Source organism: Lycorma delicatula, chromosome 1 (assembly GCF_047948215.1).
Source record: "Lycorma delicatula isolate Av1 chromosome 1, ASM4794821v1, whole genome shotgun sequence".
NCBI classification, from domain to species: Eukaryota; Metazoa; Arthropoda; class Insecta; order Hemiptera; family Fulgoridae; genus Lycorma; species Lycorma delicatula.
In genome coordinates, this window is record NC_134455.1 from 199017573 (window position 1) to 199034931 (window position 17359).

The following is a 17359-nucleotide window of genomic DNA, read 5'->3' on the forward strand; positions in this document are numbered from 1 at the left end:
AATATAAATTTTTTTTTTTAATAATGAATCAGAAGATACTTTCCAAATAGGCTCCACATTAATTAACAGGCAATTATAATGTAGCCTATATAATGGATGTGACTCAACATTTTTACTGATTTGAAATCAGAAATAATTAGAATACAAGCTATACGAAGTTTACATTACTAATACAAATTAATATATTAAACCACAATATGTAGTACAATGGTAAATGCAGATAGTGGATCATACGCAAGTAAATATGGTATATTCAAAATTAAAATAAAACGATTATCTCTTATTGCAGCTATTTTAAGATATAACTGAAGTAATTAACAGAGTTATTTCTATGCACAATTTGTTTCAGTAAAGGTACTGAATTCTAGTGATGCTAATTTTCTTAATACTATACTAACTGATATCCACATTCTTCTCATCTTTGGAGACCTGGAATGCACTTCTTGAATCACGTGGATGAAAGATGTGTATCAGTAAGTCACTGTATTTTTTCATTTGTATCCTCTACTTTCTAAATCTCTCATAAATTCTGGCTGATTTCATTATTTTGAAATCAAAATGCTATAATCACAGAATATTGTAATTACATACAACACCTAATTTTTATCGCATTAGTGTTACAAATCTATGAAGGGACCATATTTGAGAAATCTTTATAAAAGTATCAAATCTTTTATATAGTTTTTTTTTGAAACTACTAAAACTTTTTGAAACAGGGGAATTTCATCCCCTGAAACAACAGTTTGTTCATGTCTTCTGCTGGAACCTCACTGTAGGGTCACAACAGACTTGCCTTAGTCATAGCTCTTCTTGTCACCAATACTATCACAAGCATTTCATCAAAGGAAAAACAAAAAATGTTATCATATTGAACACCAAAGTCACTGATGTGGTGGCAGACACGATAAAGTTTTTTTTAGTTATATGTGCTACTCACAACTTGTAACTATGAAGTATATTACCATCTTTATATCAGGTATCACATTTATCAAATCTTCAACCACATGTTTTTTAAATGTACGTGCAGTAGCAGTATTGAATCTAAGTGAAATTTGAATGTTGTTATTTTCAGAATGTCATTGATTCCACTATGCAAAATTTCAAGTAGGAAACATTTTCCTGGGCCAGACTGACATTCATCAAACACATTCACTACTTTCAGTCATAAACAAGTAAATCTGGTAAGCTCTTATAATCAGTAATAAGTTTTGTTCCTTGACATAAGTTTCATCTTCTGATGGTATTTGTACACTCATTCACTATGTTTCAGATGAACTAGGAAATACATACCAATTGGCCTTACAGCATAGAAAGCAGACCTACCTACCAATTATATGATTAGGTTATTTCTTTTTAAAGTTAAAATAATAGTTCAATTAAAATAACACTGTCTGTTTTGCTTACATAATTCTCCATCCACTCATTCATAGCAATTTTTTATCAGGCCATAATCTATTATTATTCATGATACTGATAAAATTTAATTACATATATTTCACTTAATTTAATCTCCCCATTTTTGCTAAATCTGGAAGTATGCAGAAAAAAAAATGTTTTAAAGAATAATTGTTTAATGTGGTTTAATACAAGAGTCATTCAAATATAAACCGGAATGTGTTTACATAGCTTTATTAATATTGTTAAAATTACAAATAAATTACCTAATTTTCTAAACAGTTTCCTTCAACAACAAATGCATTTCTCTACCGGATAGACAGCTTCATGATCCCTTCATCAAAAACCAAGACGGCTAACCCAACAACCAACTGCACTCATAATGCTCAATTACAACATTGTCTTTGAGCCTTTCCTCTCCTAAAGTTTCTGTCAGCAAATCAAACAGAGACAAGACTGGACTGTATGGTGAGTTTTCAAGGTGTCCAATGGATTTTAGCAAATCTGAGCTGATGTGACACGGCCCTGTATAGTCGTGGAGCAGGAGGAGATTTAAAATCAGTTCCCGAGCTATTTGTTGCGATAAGCAGCCCTCACATAATCCAACAGGCAGTGTATACTGCATTTACTGTCCTTTGTTCTTGCAGGAAATCAATTAGCAGCACACGTTTAGAGTTCTAAAACACAGCTGTCAAAACCTTTCCAACTGACAAGCATGTCTTGGCATGGATCAGAGCCCCTTCCCCACTTTATACTTGTTCTCTTGCTTTCCAGGGTGAAAAGTGGTGGACCCATGGTTCATCATAGGTCACAATATGGTCAAAAAATGCCTCTCCTTCTTCAAAGTGATTCAAAAGCTGGCAACAGATATCTTTGCAGACATTTCTCTGTGCATCAGTGAGATGATGTGGAACCCACCTCACCGACATTTGGGCTGCAACCAAGAGTCTGAAAAAATCGTATGCACACTCCCAACACTTATGCTCACCTCAGATGCAATTTCAGAGACACAATCTCGTCATCATTGACACTGGTCTGCAGACAACGTTCGTAACTTTCATTCTCCGCTTCATCACGGCCACTTCAAAATTTTTTGGCCCAATCAAACACTTGAGTTTTTGACAGGGTAGTATCTCTTAACCAAGCCAAAATTTCAGATGATTTGATCATCTGAAAAATTTGATGAGATGATCTTCGTTGGTGAGAAATTGGATTATAATTCATTGCACAACAGATGATGGACCTCCTCCTAATTCTGCTACTGACTTATAGAACACGACCTCCTATGAGTGCGGCTGGCTGCTCCCCTATACACATATTTGAATAACCGTTGTAATACTATTTTAGTGATACAATGTAAATATGAATTCATCATACTTTGAACTTAACTTAGCTGATGTTTAATTAGCTGCCTTAGTGATCAAATTTTTTAAAAACTTATTTTAATATACAAAGTTGGTTGAATAAAAATTATTTTTTTTTTTGGTTTCCTCATGAGTTATTTAGTTTAAATGTAGCTGATTTTAAGTGAATTACAATATTTAATCTTCTAAAAAATTACGGATACAACTCCCAGTGTTAAATCAAGTAGTCTGATATGAAACTTCTACAAAACAAAAAATCCCTATCAGCATGCTGGAAGGGAGAGGTAGATTTCACCGGTGCAAAGTAGAGAATAAAAAAGATTTCCACCTTAAAGTTAAGAAAAACTTCAATTTACTCAATACGACATGGGCACATGCGAAAAAAAGTTTCTCATGTTTAGCATATGACAAGCCCCATCTTCTTATAATTCTAGCAAATTTTGGTCATCCCTTGCCGTAAGGGTTGGTCATATCAAAAATTGTTTCAGACAAAAGTTTTAGGTAATGTTTAGAGGACTAACGGCCACTTTAAACTGATTCAATACTGTGCCTATTAAAGGAGGTATGATTTTTTTGCCATTGAAACCCCATTTTTTCCACCCCCTGGGCCAGTGGTTGGTGATATCAAAAAACTTTATTTAGATCAATTTTAGGCCCTTATACAAAGAATAGTAGAAACTTTAAACAAATTCAATATTTTACTTAATAAGAAAGTTATAGCGATATTTTGTTTTTTCAAAAAAGCCCCTCTCCATTTCCACCCCACTGGTCTGATTTTGCCCATTAACGAACTCAATTGAGAGTTTTGGTTGTTATATTTTATGTATCAATTTGAAAGTGATTGGTACAAGATTATGGCAGTTATTGCGTTTACAATATATTTATATATTTTATTATATTTTATTGCGTTTATTATATATATATATATATAAACTTCTGAACTGATGTTTGGGGTCTGGGGGATGTGAAACACGAAGATATGTCAAAATTTTCCGGAAGTTGAATCATGGTATCCAATACAGTAGGTAGCTTTCTAATGAAATCTACCTAAAAAACTTTCAAGAGAGTTTAATTTCTTGCTAAAAATATTTAGTTCCGAAGTTGAGATTTTGTGTTTATAACTATTTTCAATAACTATTTAATTTATAACTATTTTCAAATAATTTTTTTAAGCTTTCCTAAGTATAGGCTAAAAAATTTTGTTCAGGACATAAAGTAAATAAAATTTTGCTTTAGGTGAATTAATATGATTTATGTTTGAGTTGATACCCTTAAAAACAAACAAAATGTAGGTTTCCATGAACCTCAAAAAAGTGCAAGATCAGCCGATGTGCCCATAGAAAATTACCACTAAAAAATGTAAAACATCTTACAAATAAAATACCCTGTTATGAACTCTCTAACTCCAGTAAGATCTGTGACAAAAAATAATTTTACCAGCAACATTTTAATTTTGTATCGAGTGATTCGGTATGAGCTGACACAGTATTGAACAAATGAGCGTTAAAGTGAAGGCGATTAAGGATTGTAACAGTATAATAATAAATAATTAAACTTATTCTACAAAACATGAAAATGGCTAAAATATAAACAGAGTAGTGGTATTCAATTAAAAAGTAAATTTTATACTGTTATTTGCTTCTTTGTTCCATACAGATTTTCTTTTAGAATTTTATTCTACTCTTAATAGTTTTTCACAGCAGGGTAAAGAGGCTCTACTCGCTTTTAATTTCAATAGTATTTTGAGTAATTCATGCATAATACAGTCTATTCCATCCCACATATAAAATTTAATACCCGATGTTTCCTCAAATAAATATTATAAACATCTGTATTTCAAATCTGTCAAGACCAACTGAACATTCATCCTCCATGTTACCATCCCATTTTTTACCAAAACATTTCAAACAAGTAATGGTAAAATATATCTATTTTTATAAAGAATACTTTTTAGTTTTTATAATACTTCTAAGCACTCAAACAAGATTACAATAGGAACAAAATAATAAGAAAAGTCCTGAACTGCTGGGCAAAGGTCATGGTCCTTTCACCATGAAAATGATGCAAGTGAGCATTAAATAGTGCTGATTTGGAGGTAAGGATGTTTTGCATAAAACATGAGATTGGTATACTAGCCTGGGCTTGATATACTCCTGATCTTGCACTGCAAATCTTAGTTATTTACAAAACTAAAATCACGTAAAAATACTTGTTGTAATCACAAAAAATAAAAGCAGATTCACAAATGGAGGTATATGTGATCATAAAAATAATTTTTACTTTTAACAAATCTAATTACCCTAGAAATAATCTTGAGAGAAAGACTGACAGATCATCTAATTAAGCACAAAAAAAACATACAGCCTAAAATTTAATAACTTTTTTACAAACTTCTCATTTATTTTACTAATTTAAATAAAAAGTAGAATTCTTCAAGCAAAACCAAACTCTCTGTGTAAATCTGAATCATACTTAATGAAAGAAGCGTACTTCATGATAAGCATTTTTTTCAGAAAACTGTGTATTTCTATTAATTAATTACACATGCACCCAAATTAGTTTTTTTTTAAAACAGAATTTATTTGAATTATTAAAATTGCCAAAAAATCAATAATGCCTGACCATTTGATCTGCAAACAGATGTAAGAGAAGAAGCAGTTGAAGTTAATGAGTCTCGATGGTTCCCACTGCCACTACTACCACTACCACTGCCTCCTTTGCTAAGGCTTTTGCTATGAGGTACTGGTAACTCAAATGGAACAGGAATACTAGAACAAACAACAGCTGATATAAAATATATTATACAGATGTAAGATAATCAATCAAGAAGGTTTTTACAGCTTGACTAAATCAAATTTGAAGCAACTAGACGATCAACCATAAATGTTCAGTTAATTTAACCTATTTATAATCCAATACATGATAACAACAGAACAGTAGGTAATAAACAAATAAGAACACAGAAATTCAGTGGTAAAGAAAGATGTTTCTTTTGTCAATAACTGTATTTTTCCCAACTTCTGCTGTTATAGAAACTCAAATGTTATTTAAAAAAAGATTAATACAATTCTAGAAAAGAATAGATTTTCACATGTAACCATTATAAATTCTGACCTAAATTTAAATTAAATTGAATTGGCTTATTTAAATTGGTGAATTTACTTATATCTTTTATTTTATTGTAAATTATTTGTTATACAGATTTCTTAATACATCGACGGAAGATTTTTTTTTTTAAAACGTAAAAATTAAATTAATAGCACCATGATTCATTAGTTATCAAATTCCTTCTTAAAATAGAATTTTAAGAAATATGACATCAAGCGTGAAAAATGACCAAACGTTTTCTATACAAAGAGTGTTATGTTTGTGTGAGTACACATACTCACACAGACTTGGTCAATTGGAGAAATAGTGATGGGGTTAGACCTGTGACACCATCGGAAAGCGTTAGTTATATGTGAGACTTCGTCATGGTTAGATGAGTGTTGTATTTAAAAAAAATAAATAAATACTGATCAGGAAAATCATAGACTGTGATTTGTACGGAGTACAGGTATGAGAATTTGATATCAAAGGTCACTCCATACAGACATTCATGTATTTATCAGAAGATTTCTTATCCGTCGTTTTTTTAAAACATTAAAAAATATTATTATTGAAAATATAACATGTTTAAATGACAAATTATGTTTAAAATTGTAATTAAAATTAATTTTGGTTTGGCCAATTCCATACTATCATAAGTATTAATAAGATATTTTGTTAAATTTTGATGTATACAAGTAGTTATGTAATAGCAGTTCTACGAACTTAATAGACTAGCTATGGGACTTCTGAGTCAAATATGTTTATTGTCATTTTTCTTTATTTTTATAAGTAATGTGTATTATCCATCACTGTTAGAAAAATTTTTGGATGTGTTGTTATTGTAAATTTTTTTTTTGTTGTAAAACTTGAGAGAAAACCATAAGCAACATAGTCCTAGTGCATTGTTTCACAAATTCCAACATAGTAAGTTAATTTTATTTGTTTACTAAAAATTTATTCTTATAAAATGATAAAATTTTGTTTCTGTGTTTTATTTAAATTTGATGTTTTATCTAAAGCTTACACACAAACAATGAAAAAAGTGTTGAGTGTAATTTGTAAAACAAACAGTAAGTTAGAAAATCTGGCAAATTAATATTTTACCTTAACTCCATTATTTAACTAACTAAAAAATTAACTAACCTTGCTGTACTACTGACTGTGCTAGCAGTTGCAGACCTGTCAGCTAAATTTCCAGATGAATTGGCGCTAGAACCAACAGATAACCTGTTTCTAACCTGCCAACCAGTTGGAACAATAGCAACACCACTTCCACTATCCTCTAGATTGTCAGCAATACTTACCTATATAAAAAAAAAGAAGTCTTGAGAAGATGTGAAGACATCTTTAAATTTGAGATACATAAACTAAAAGCTTCCGTGAAGAAGGTTCCAGTAATAAACTTACTAGCTATTGAGTCTCAGTATCTAGATGCGAATAAAAAGAAATATGATTTTATAATGAAAGATATAACATTTAGGATATAAATATTATTTAAATTATATTTATTAAAAATTACTACAATATTATTTGTACAACAGAAAAATAAATGTTATTCATAATATTCAAAAGTGAATTGAATGCAGTTTTCTATAATTGTAAATAATGCAGTGATATATATGTTAAAATATTTTATGATAATCTAAGGTATGAGGGTAAGTCGATTATTATCTGCAATTTAGTTATATTTTTGTTTATGTTGGTAGTACTGTCGTGTTGCGTAGATGACGCATGCGTGGTTTAATTGTTGTTATTTCTGTGCAGGTTTGATGCTGCTAGATTAGTTCCATTATCGCTGCCCTGATATTAACTATAGCTGCTCCGCTTTCTGTTTGCACCAAAGAAAAGCAACACTCAGTGACCCGTTTTTTGTGGTCAGAAGGTGTATCAGGGGCTGAAATTCATCGAAGACTTTCGGTACAGTACAGGAACAGTGTGTTGCCACAACGGAGTGTCTACGAATGGATTGAAAAATTCAAAACTGGTCACACAAATGTTATGCACGACAAAGAAGCCAGACGACCGTTTACTGCCACAAATGAGGAAAACATTGAGCATACACGTGACATGGTTTTCTTAGACAGATGAGTAACTATTGATGAAGTGGCACATCGCCTGCAAACGAAATCATCCACATCAGACTTGGGTTTCATAAAGTCTGTGCAAGATGGGTCCCAAAACAACTCACACAGTTACATAAACAAACGCACTTGGACATCTGCCAAAAACATTTGGATCGCTATGGTAACGAACAGGACATCTTCTTAGACAGAATCATCATTGGTGATGAAACATGGATCCATCATTACGAGCCAGACAGAACCAAACGACATCATCCATCATTACGAGCCAAACGACAGAGTATGGAATGGAAACATCCAAATTCACCCTGTAAAAAAAGTTCAAGACCCAACCATCCGCAGGAAAACTGATGCTTATGGTTTTTTAGGACTCACAAGGTCCAGTACTGGAACATTATGAAGAAAGGGGCACGACAATAAACAGTGCGCGTTACAGTGAGATGGTTACTACCAAGCTGAAGTCTGCAATTCGAAGCAAACACAGAGAATTGCTGTTGAAAGTTGTTGTTGCACGACAATGCCCGTCCACATACTGCTGCCCACACTGCTGAAACGCTCCAGAAACTCAACTTTGAAGTACTGGCTCATTCTCCGTATAGTCCTGATATTGCCCCTTCTGACTACCACTTGTTTGATCCACTCAGAGGCATTAAGGGGTCGCTGATTTACCTTGGACAAAACAGTGAAAGAAGTGGTGCATTCCTGGCTCACATATCAACCGAAAGCCTTCTTTTATGAGGGCATCAGAAAGCTTGTGCAATGATGGACCAAGTGCGTTGAAATGCAAGGGGACTATGTTGAAAAATTATATACATGTAAGTTTCCTATTTGTATTGCAATAAAATTTATAACTATATTGCAGATAATAATTGACTTACTCTTGTATTTAAAAATACAAGGTGTGTTCCAGAAGTATCTCACTATAGGCTGTGAAAAAAAATAGCTTACTTAGAAGGTTCCAATCCTAGTATCCTTCAAAGTAGTCCCCTTGTGATTCCATGTATTTAACTCAGCATTCCTTCCAAAACAGAGAACATTTTTCATTCTAATCTTCCAGAATGGCTACCAGCTTGCTATCATATTCATCATTACGTCCTCCCAGCTGTCAAATCAGGGCCTTTCAATGACATCTTCAGCTTTGGGAACAACCAGAAATCATAAGGATTTGTATCTGGTGAACTTGAGAAATTTTGAGCTTGAACAAGGCAAAAATTCTGCATCTGACATGATAATGGGCTGGTGTATTATAATCATATAACTGCCAGTTGCTTGATTCCTATAGGCCTGGTCTCTTATATGGAATCATATCACAAAAGTAAAGCAGAACCTCCAGAGAGTACTGTTGGTTGACAGTTTGCCTTTCCATATGTATTTAAAATAATACATAACTCTCCAGTAGTCAGAGGAAACAGTAAGCATCATATTCACTTTGCTTTACACTTGTCTTGCTTTCTTTGGCCTGGGATAATTTTTACTTCCATTGTAACTTAGTTTTAGTTTCAAAGTCGTATTTGTACACTCAAAATCATCAATTAAATCACGGTTTTAAAGAATTATCTATTGCTGTACTCAGTATTCCTTTGCCAACATCAAAATAAACTCTTTCTGTCCAGGCCAAAATAACTTTGGTCTTTGTAGAGTTTCTTCTGACTTTTGTAGAGTTTGAAACTTTGTAGAGTTTCATAAATTGTCTAAAAAAGAATGGTCCAATAATGCCAGATGTCAAAAGTGCATACCACACTGAGACTAGACTATGCAATGGTTGCTCATGTAACTGAAGTAACAGTTTTCATTACCATCCAAATGCTGTAGCATTTCTTGACAAAACTTCATGCAAGCAACCAAATCAGCATCTTTTAATTCTTGAACAATATCAATTTTATAGGAGTGAAAACTTAAGTCTTTATGCAAGATTTGATGGATCAATTGTTCACTGACTCCAATACCAATGAATGTTTAACTGGAGAACATTTTGGGCTGCACGTTATGGCAATTCAAACAATTATCAACATTTTCTCGTGTACTAAAAATTTTTGCTTCTCCTTTATATTTTTAATTAATATGGACTCAGTTTCATTAAACTTTTTAACCCATATGTTAATTGCATGAACAATCAGTACCTGCCCATGAACAAAATAATGAACTGATTGTGAAACAACTTTCAATCAAATTACAATGCATACCTGGCCACTGTTCCATGTTTATTTATAATATGGCATTAAAAGACTGACAATATATCATCAACTTCCGCACCCTCACTCAAATGTTAAATGCATAATCAAGAGTTTAGATTTACTTGCGTCACAGATGTTCCTGTATATGTAATTTACATACTAATATTATTCCCAAATTTAAACCGAGTTTGTGATTACATGCACCTTTTCTTTCTTTCCATAAACTACAAATATGAATACAGCATTACAAGAAGTACCAGCTTATGAAAAATTATTTAGTTATTTTGTAAGTAATTAACTATATTGTATGATTTGTGTTCAGAAAAAAATAATGAACTTTTCTAAAAAAAAAACTTTATTGAAATACCCTTATTACTCAGTACTACAAACTAAAAGGGGGAACATCAGGTGATAAAGCCGATTTTCCATAGATACCAACATTAGGAATTGCTAATATCAACAATTATATTACGAAAGAAAGAGAAATAAATACAGTACTGTACTTTTAATGAAGCACACTATCCAATTTGGTAGTGTAAAATACCTGTAAATATTCTCTATAATACAATAAATTCAATATTTTTAATTTAAAATTAGGCTTACCATGGATGGTGAAGAGATGATGTTGGGCCTCAGAAATTTATTCTGAGTCACCGAAGCTTTACAGCTCCAAGCATATATTTCTAATTGTAGGCTGTGCCGACAGTTCAAAAAAGCTATCTAATTTTAACCGTTTGGCACTTTAAAATTATTCTTTAATTATGATTTCTTGGAGTGTTTCACAAACTGTAGCACAGTGTCCATACCTCTGTGATATAACCTCTCACAGTGATATAACCCCTGATGTAATTTTCTATACACTGCTCATTCTCAATAACCACCATATCCTCATTTAAATAGAATTGTCAGTACCTTCTTTTACAAGCACTGATAATGGCTTGGTCCATTGGCTGGAGGAATGATACAGTGTTTGCAGACAAATACATGAAACATATTCTGTTATCAGCAATGGGATAGGCAGATGCATTATCTGAAAAGTTAAGAGCTTATTCACCATCAAAGTGAACCTTCAACATGTCCTCCTAGAAAACATGTCCTACTTTCATACCTCTGCTTAGAAAACCAGTCACAAAAAATGGAAGCATCAAACCAAGCTTTCTTGGAGTGGTAATAATGAACCGGCAAGATGTGCATGTGCTCTTTCAATGCATGGAGGCGAGCTGATTTACCAAAACAACCAACTTATGTTAGTAGCATTAGTAAGACAAAGTGCCAAATCCCTTTTCTTACACATTTTCTTTCCTCTCATTACTTCTTCTTCCTGATGTGACTTGAGTATTATTACACAGAGAGCGCCAAAACAAGCCAGTTTCAACCCCATTGTATACCTGGGAGATAAAAAGATCTTCTTTCTTTATGAGCTCATTAAGATTAACCTGAAAAACCTCAGTACCTGCCATCTCTGCACTGCCAGCCTCATCCCGTATCTTGGTATTACATAGTCCATGCCTTTTAACATTCTACGAGTCGGAGCATGGAATATTAGAAGTTTAAAAAAGGTTGGTAGGTTAGAAAATTTAGAAAGGGAAATGGATAGGATAAATGTAGATGTAGTAGGAATTAGCGAGGTTCAGTGGTAAGAGGAAAAGGATTTTTGGTCAGGTGACTTTTAGAATAATTAGCTCAGCATCAAATAAAGGGTAGGCAGGAGTAGGATTCACAAACAACAAGAAGATAGGGAAGAGAGTAGAGTATTTCAAAATGCATAGCAATAGAATCATTATAATAAGGATAAAATCAAAACATAAACCAACAACGATTGTTAACGTCTATATGCCTACAAGCGCCCATGATGATGATGAGGTAGTGTGTATGTGAAGAAATTGATGAAGCAATTAAACACATAAAAGGATATGAAAATTTAATAATAGTGGAGATTGGAATACAAGCAATGGAAAAGGCAAAAATGGAAATATAGTGGGTGAATACAGGCTGGGCAAAAGAAATGAAAGAAGGGACCGACTTATTGAGTTTTGCATAAAGTATAATTTAGTAATTGTCAACATCCAGTTTAAAAATCAAAATAGAAGAATGTACACGTGGAAAAAGCCAGGCGATACTGCAAGGTATCAGATAGATTATATCATGGTTAAGCAAAGATTTAGAAATCAACTCCTCGACTGCAAAGCATATCCTGGAGCAGACATTGATAGTGACCAAAATTTAGTGATAATGGTGAAATGTAGACTGGGATTTAAAAACTTGAAGAAAAGGTGTCAGATGAATCAGTGGAATTTAGAGAAGCTTGAGGAAGAGGAGGTACAGAAGATTTTTGAGGAGGACATTGCAAAAGATCGAGTAAAAGCGATAAGGTAGAAAATATAGAAAAATGAGAAAATGTTAAAAAGGAAACTCTTAAATCAGCAGAAGCAAACTTTAGCAGAACAAAGAGAACTAGTAGGAAGGAAACCTTGGATATCAGACGATATATTGCAGCTAATGAATGAATGTAGAAAGTATAAGAATGCTAGTGATCAAGAAAGTAAAAGGAACTATCGACAGTTAAAAAATACTATAAACAGTAAGTGCAAATTAGCGAAAGAAGAGTGGATTAAAGAAAAATGTTTAGAAATGGGAAGAGAAATGATCATAGGTAAAATAGATGGAGCATACAGGAAAGTTAAGGAAACTTTTGTGGTACGTACATTAAAATCTAATAATGTGTTAAATAAACATGGTAAACCAATTTATAATACGAAAGAAAAGGTTGATAGGTGGATGGACTATATTGATGTTATAAAAAGGAAATGAATTAGAAACTGGAGTTATAGAGGAAAAAGAGGAAGTTAAAGAGTTTGAAAAGGGAGATACAATACTGAGATCTGAATGTAATAGAGCATTAAAGAATTTGAATGGGAGAAAGGCTCCTAGGATAGATGAGACCTGCAGAATTACTGCACAGTGCAGGTGAGGAAGCAATACATAGATTATACAAACTTGTGTGTAATATTTTTCAAAACAGGGGAAGTTCCATCAACTTCTAAAAGAGTGTTATTGTCATGATACCAAAGAAAGAAGGAACAGATAAATGTGAAGAATACAGAACAATTAGCTTAACTACTCACGCATCAAAAATCACAACTAGAATTCTGTACAGACAAATTGAGAGGAGAGTGGAAGAAATGTTAGAAGGCCAATTTGATCTCAGGTAAAGGGAAGCAATTTTAGCACTCAGATTAATAGTAGAAAAAAAAAGGATTAAAGAAAAACAAACCAACATACAGAGCAATTATAGACTTAGAAAAGGCATTTGATAACATAGACTGCAATAAAATGTTCATCATTTTAAAAAATTTAGGGTTCAAGTGTAGAGATAGAAGAGCAATTGCTAACATTTATAGGAACCAAACAGTAGTAATCGAAGAACATAAGAAGCTGTAATAAAAAAGAGAGTCTGACAGGATGTTCCCTATTCCCATTACTTTTTTATCTTTACATAGAACTAGCAGTTAATGATGTTAAAGAACAATTTAGATCAGGAGTAACAGTGTAAGATGAAATGATATAAGGGATATACTGAAATGAAATGACTGGCACTAGATAGAGAATCTTGGAGAGCTGCATCAAATCAGTCAAATGACTGCAGACAGAAAAAAAATAAATAGGCTTGTGCCCTTCAAAGTATGCATTGCTGGCAATACATTGCTCCCAGCATTTTTTAAATTATTTCCTACAACATGTTTTTGTGGATAGTACACAGCTCTTCCTCAATGTTGTTTATGGTTTGAAAATGACATTCTTTTAAGGTTACCTTAAATTTGGGAAACAAGAACAAGTCTGCTGGAGCTATGTCTGAAGAATAAAACAAGTGAAGTGCAATGGAAGTCTCATGTTTTGTGAGATAAGGAGTGAGACATGAGGCAGTGTGTTTCCATCAGCAACAACCACTCTGACTTTTCCACAGCTCATGTCTGTAAAATGAGCATTAATTTTACGAAATAGCTTGAAAACTAAGAATGAGAGTGTGTAACACATCAAACAGAATTTCAGAGTTGCTCTAGCCAGTATTATTTGTTAGAACAGGCTGTGTGCACTGGTTGGTGCACTATTATGAAAGTTCAGTCTTTTTTTTAAGCACACCTCAGATAGCATTTACCCACAATCATAAAGTACTTTATATGTTTGGTTTAATTTATTTTTTACAATATGTGGTTGTAACAGTTTCAGTCTTATACTGAAAATAATAATTACTTTATATTTCAAAAAACTCACCACAAAATATGGTGTGTTTTTGATGTTATAATGTAAATATAATAATTATCAGTTTAGATTAATATAAATGTAAAGGTCCCGGGTTCAAATCCTGGTCATTTTCACATGCTACTTGTCAATCATCTTATCCTCTGAAGCAATACCTAATGGTGGTCCAGGAGGTTTAAAATAAAAAAGTCAATGTAAATGTTAATATTTACATCAATCATATTCAGGTCAGTATAAATACATTAAAAAATTATAATACTATACATTTAATCCATTCTATAAATAAATCACTACAGAAAATTATTCCAAAATTATCTTTTGTTCTTCCAATGTGTAATTATAGTTTGATATATTAGTATCAGTTACTTTAATGAACATTTTAAAACAAAAGAGAAAAAAATTATTTCTGTTGATGTTAGCTGTACATTATGTTAATACACTCCACCAGTACAATTTGCAGCCATCCACCTCTTCTAAAACTCTTAAAAGGAATGTGTATAATTTTTTTATAGATTCCTCTCATTTACAGGACAATGTATAAATGCACTAAAATTTACCATATTTCTTTACTTTCTTATTAATACATGGATAATAGGCTTTGTCTTATTATATTTCATTTCAATAAGACCCTAGAAAATAGATACTTTTGAAAACTTTCAAACTCTCAATCCCTCATACAACAGTGCTGAAACTTTAATAAAATGTAACAACATATTCAGAAATACATGCAGTAAGAAAATAATTTTTTCTACTGAATATTACGTGAACCATATATTCTCAAAGTTTACCAATGAGAATGTAGTAAAAAAAAATAGCTGAAAGGTTTTCTGATTGTCTTCATTATGAGTATTGCATGTTACCGAAGAAAAGGAAAAGGATGCGAGTTATAAACCCATTTTTTGTTCTTCTAATTGATGAGATAAGATGGCTTCAAAAACAGAGTTCACCTTTCATTTTAGACACAACACATAATCTTAAATATACTTATCTTAATGGTTTGGGATATCAACTTAATTTCTAAATTATAACCACTTTTTTTAAAGTTTATCTGAATAAAGAATGTAGTTAAATTATGTGACAAAATTTTCTTGCAATTCATAATTTCATTTTGTTCCTAAATATAATTTATATAAATGCAACAACTGAAATAAATTTTCTAAATAAATCATATACAACAGATTTTACAAAATGTTAATAATAGATTTTATGAAGAAATAAGTATTCATAATTACATATATTTTTTAATATTCAAGGATCAGATTAATTGCATTCAAAGTTACAAGGACAGTTAGTATTAAATAAAAACTTTATGTTAAGTACCTGTTTTAGATGTGCAGAGCATATTTTATCAGTCTTTTTGTCAATAAGCAATGAAACAAAACCAACTAACGTAAACATATGCTCATGTGTTTCATATTCAACCTGAAACAATTAACAGACTAATTACTTATAAATCAGACTAAATCTTATACCTTCTGAATGTATACAACTAACATACTAGTAGTTTTAATTTAAATGATATTAAAAGAAAGGTTTACTAATGTAATATTACTGGCTAAATCTAGCTCTCTTTCTTCTTTCAAAATCACACAGACTCTAAACCAGTTCCTGAATAACATGTTTATTAGTTGCTGGGAGGAAGATTAGTAGGCTTGGATTTACCTAACAGGCACTTCAACTATTAGACTACTTGTACAGCCACTAGACAGGTAACAGAATCCCCGAGTCTATATACAGACTTCTACAGACACCAAGAATACACTGATTTTTCAGGTCCTTTCATCCTCAGGGCATAGGAATTGGGTCAGACTTGTACCCACAGAACTAATATTGGGAAAGAAAGGATCAAAAATAAATAAAGTCCTTTGCTCAGGAACTGTTAGATTTTTCTTATCTTATATGAATTTTGTCATTTAAATAACATATTTAAATAGAAAAAATAATATATATATTACCAACACAATAATAATTAATGTTTGGGTAAAATTATGATAAGGGAAGGCAAAAAACATGTTAATTTTTTTTAATTTAAAAAATATGATCTTGTAAAAAAGATAATTTAGACTGGCCTCACCATTGAAAACGATCCATTACAGTATCACCAACAATACAGTTAACTGCTAGACCAACAATACAGCACATCTGCTTGATGTAGATAATACCAAAGTTAGATAGATCTTTATTATTTTTATTTATGCAATTAACGTGTTCGTTAAACCTAATTGAGAATGACAAATTTGTAATACCAATATATTTTATAAAATCACAATTTTTACATTTAAGACTACATACTCCTTGTTTTTCTAGATCGTATTTATTAGAAAGATCCTTATTATTTATGTAATTTATTATTTTATTATTAGTTGTATACGCTGTTTTTAATTTAAATGTTTTAAATATTTTATTAAACTTATTATAATTTATATTATATTCTATTTTAGTGTATTCTTCTATAGTATAATTATTTGTTAGTTTTATTTTGTCCTGAACTGTGTATTTTATTTCTTATTTTGGTATATAATTTATCTATTAAGTTTGTATCACAACTGTTGTTTAATGCGATACATTTAATATTGTTTATTTCATTCTTTAGTTTTGTATTATTGTGTTTTAAGTATTTTATTGCTGTAAATCAATGAATTAAAATATACTGTTTTCTGATTCCACTGATGAAAAAAGTTAAAATGTATTACAGTGTCTTGTTTGATTGGTTGTTTTTCTATATATCAACATCAATTTTATTATTATTAAAATGTTTATATAATTAAAATTTATATATATATATATATATATATATATATATATATATGTGTGTGTGTGATTAAATAATAAACTTATAAATGAACAAATCAGATAATCAGATTTGATATTTTATTCAAGCAAATTATACAATAATTATTAATTATTAGCTTGGGTAACTGATTCAATTTATACTGCATAATAGCTGTAAACATCTTACTGACGTTTTTCTTTTAATGTTGACTTATTTTAACAA

General features: G+C 31.4%; 1 protein-coding gene across 1 annotated transcript in view; it reads right to left on the reverse strand.

Moving 5' to 3' along the window:
* The window catches only part of LOC142327348 (uncharacterized), a 140774-nt gene that overhangs the window by 75859 nt on the left and 47556 nt on the right, over positions 1-17359 (reverse strand). The window contains exons 6-8 of the mRNA XM_075370313.1: positions 15685-15786; positions 6993-7153; positions 5382-5527 (exon numbers count right to left, since the gene is read on the reverse strand). Coding sequence (XP_075226428.1) covers positions 5382-5527; positions 6993-7153; positions 15685-15786 — 409 coding nt within the window. The remainder of the gene's footprint in view (positions 1-5381; positions 5528-6992; positions 7154-15684; positions 15787-17359) is intronic.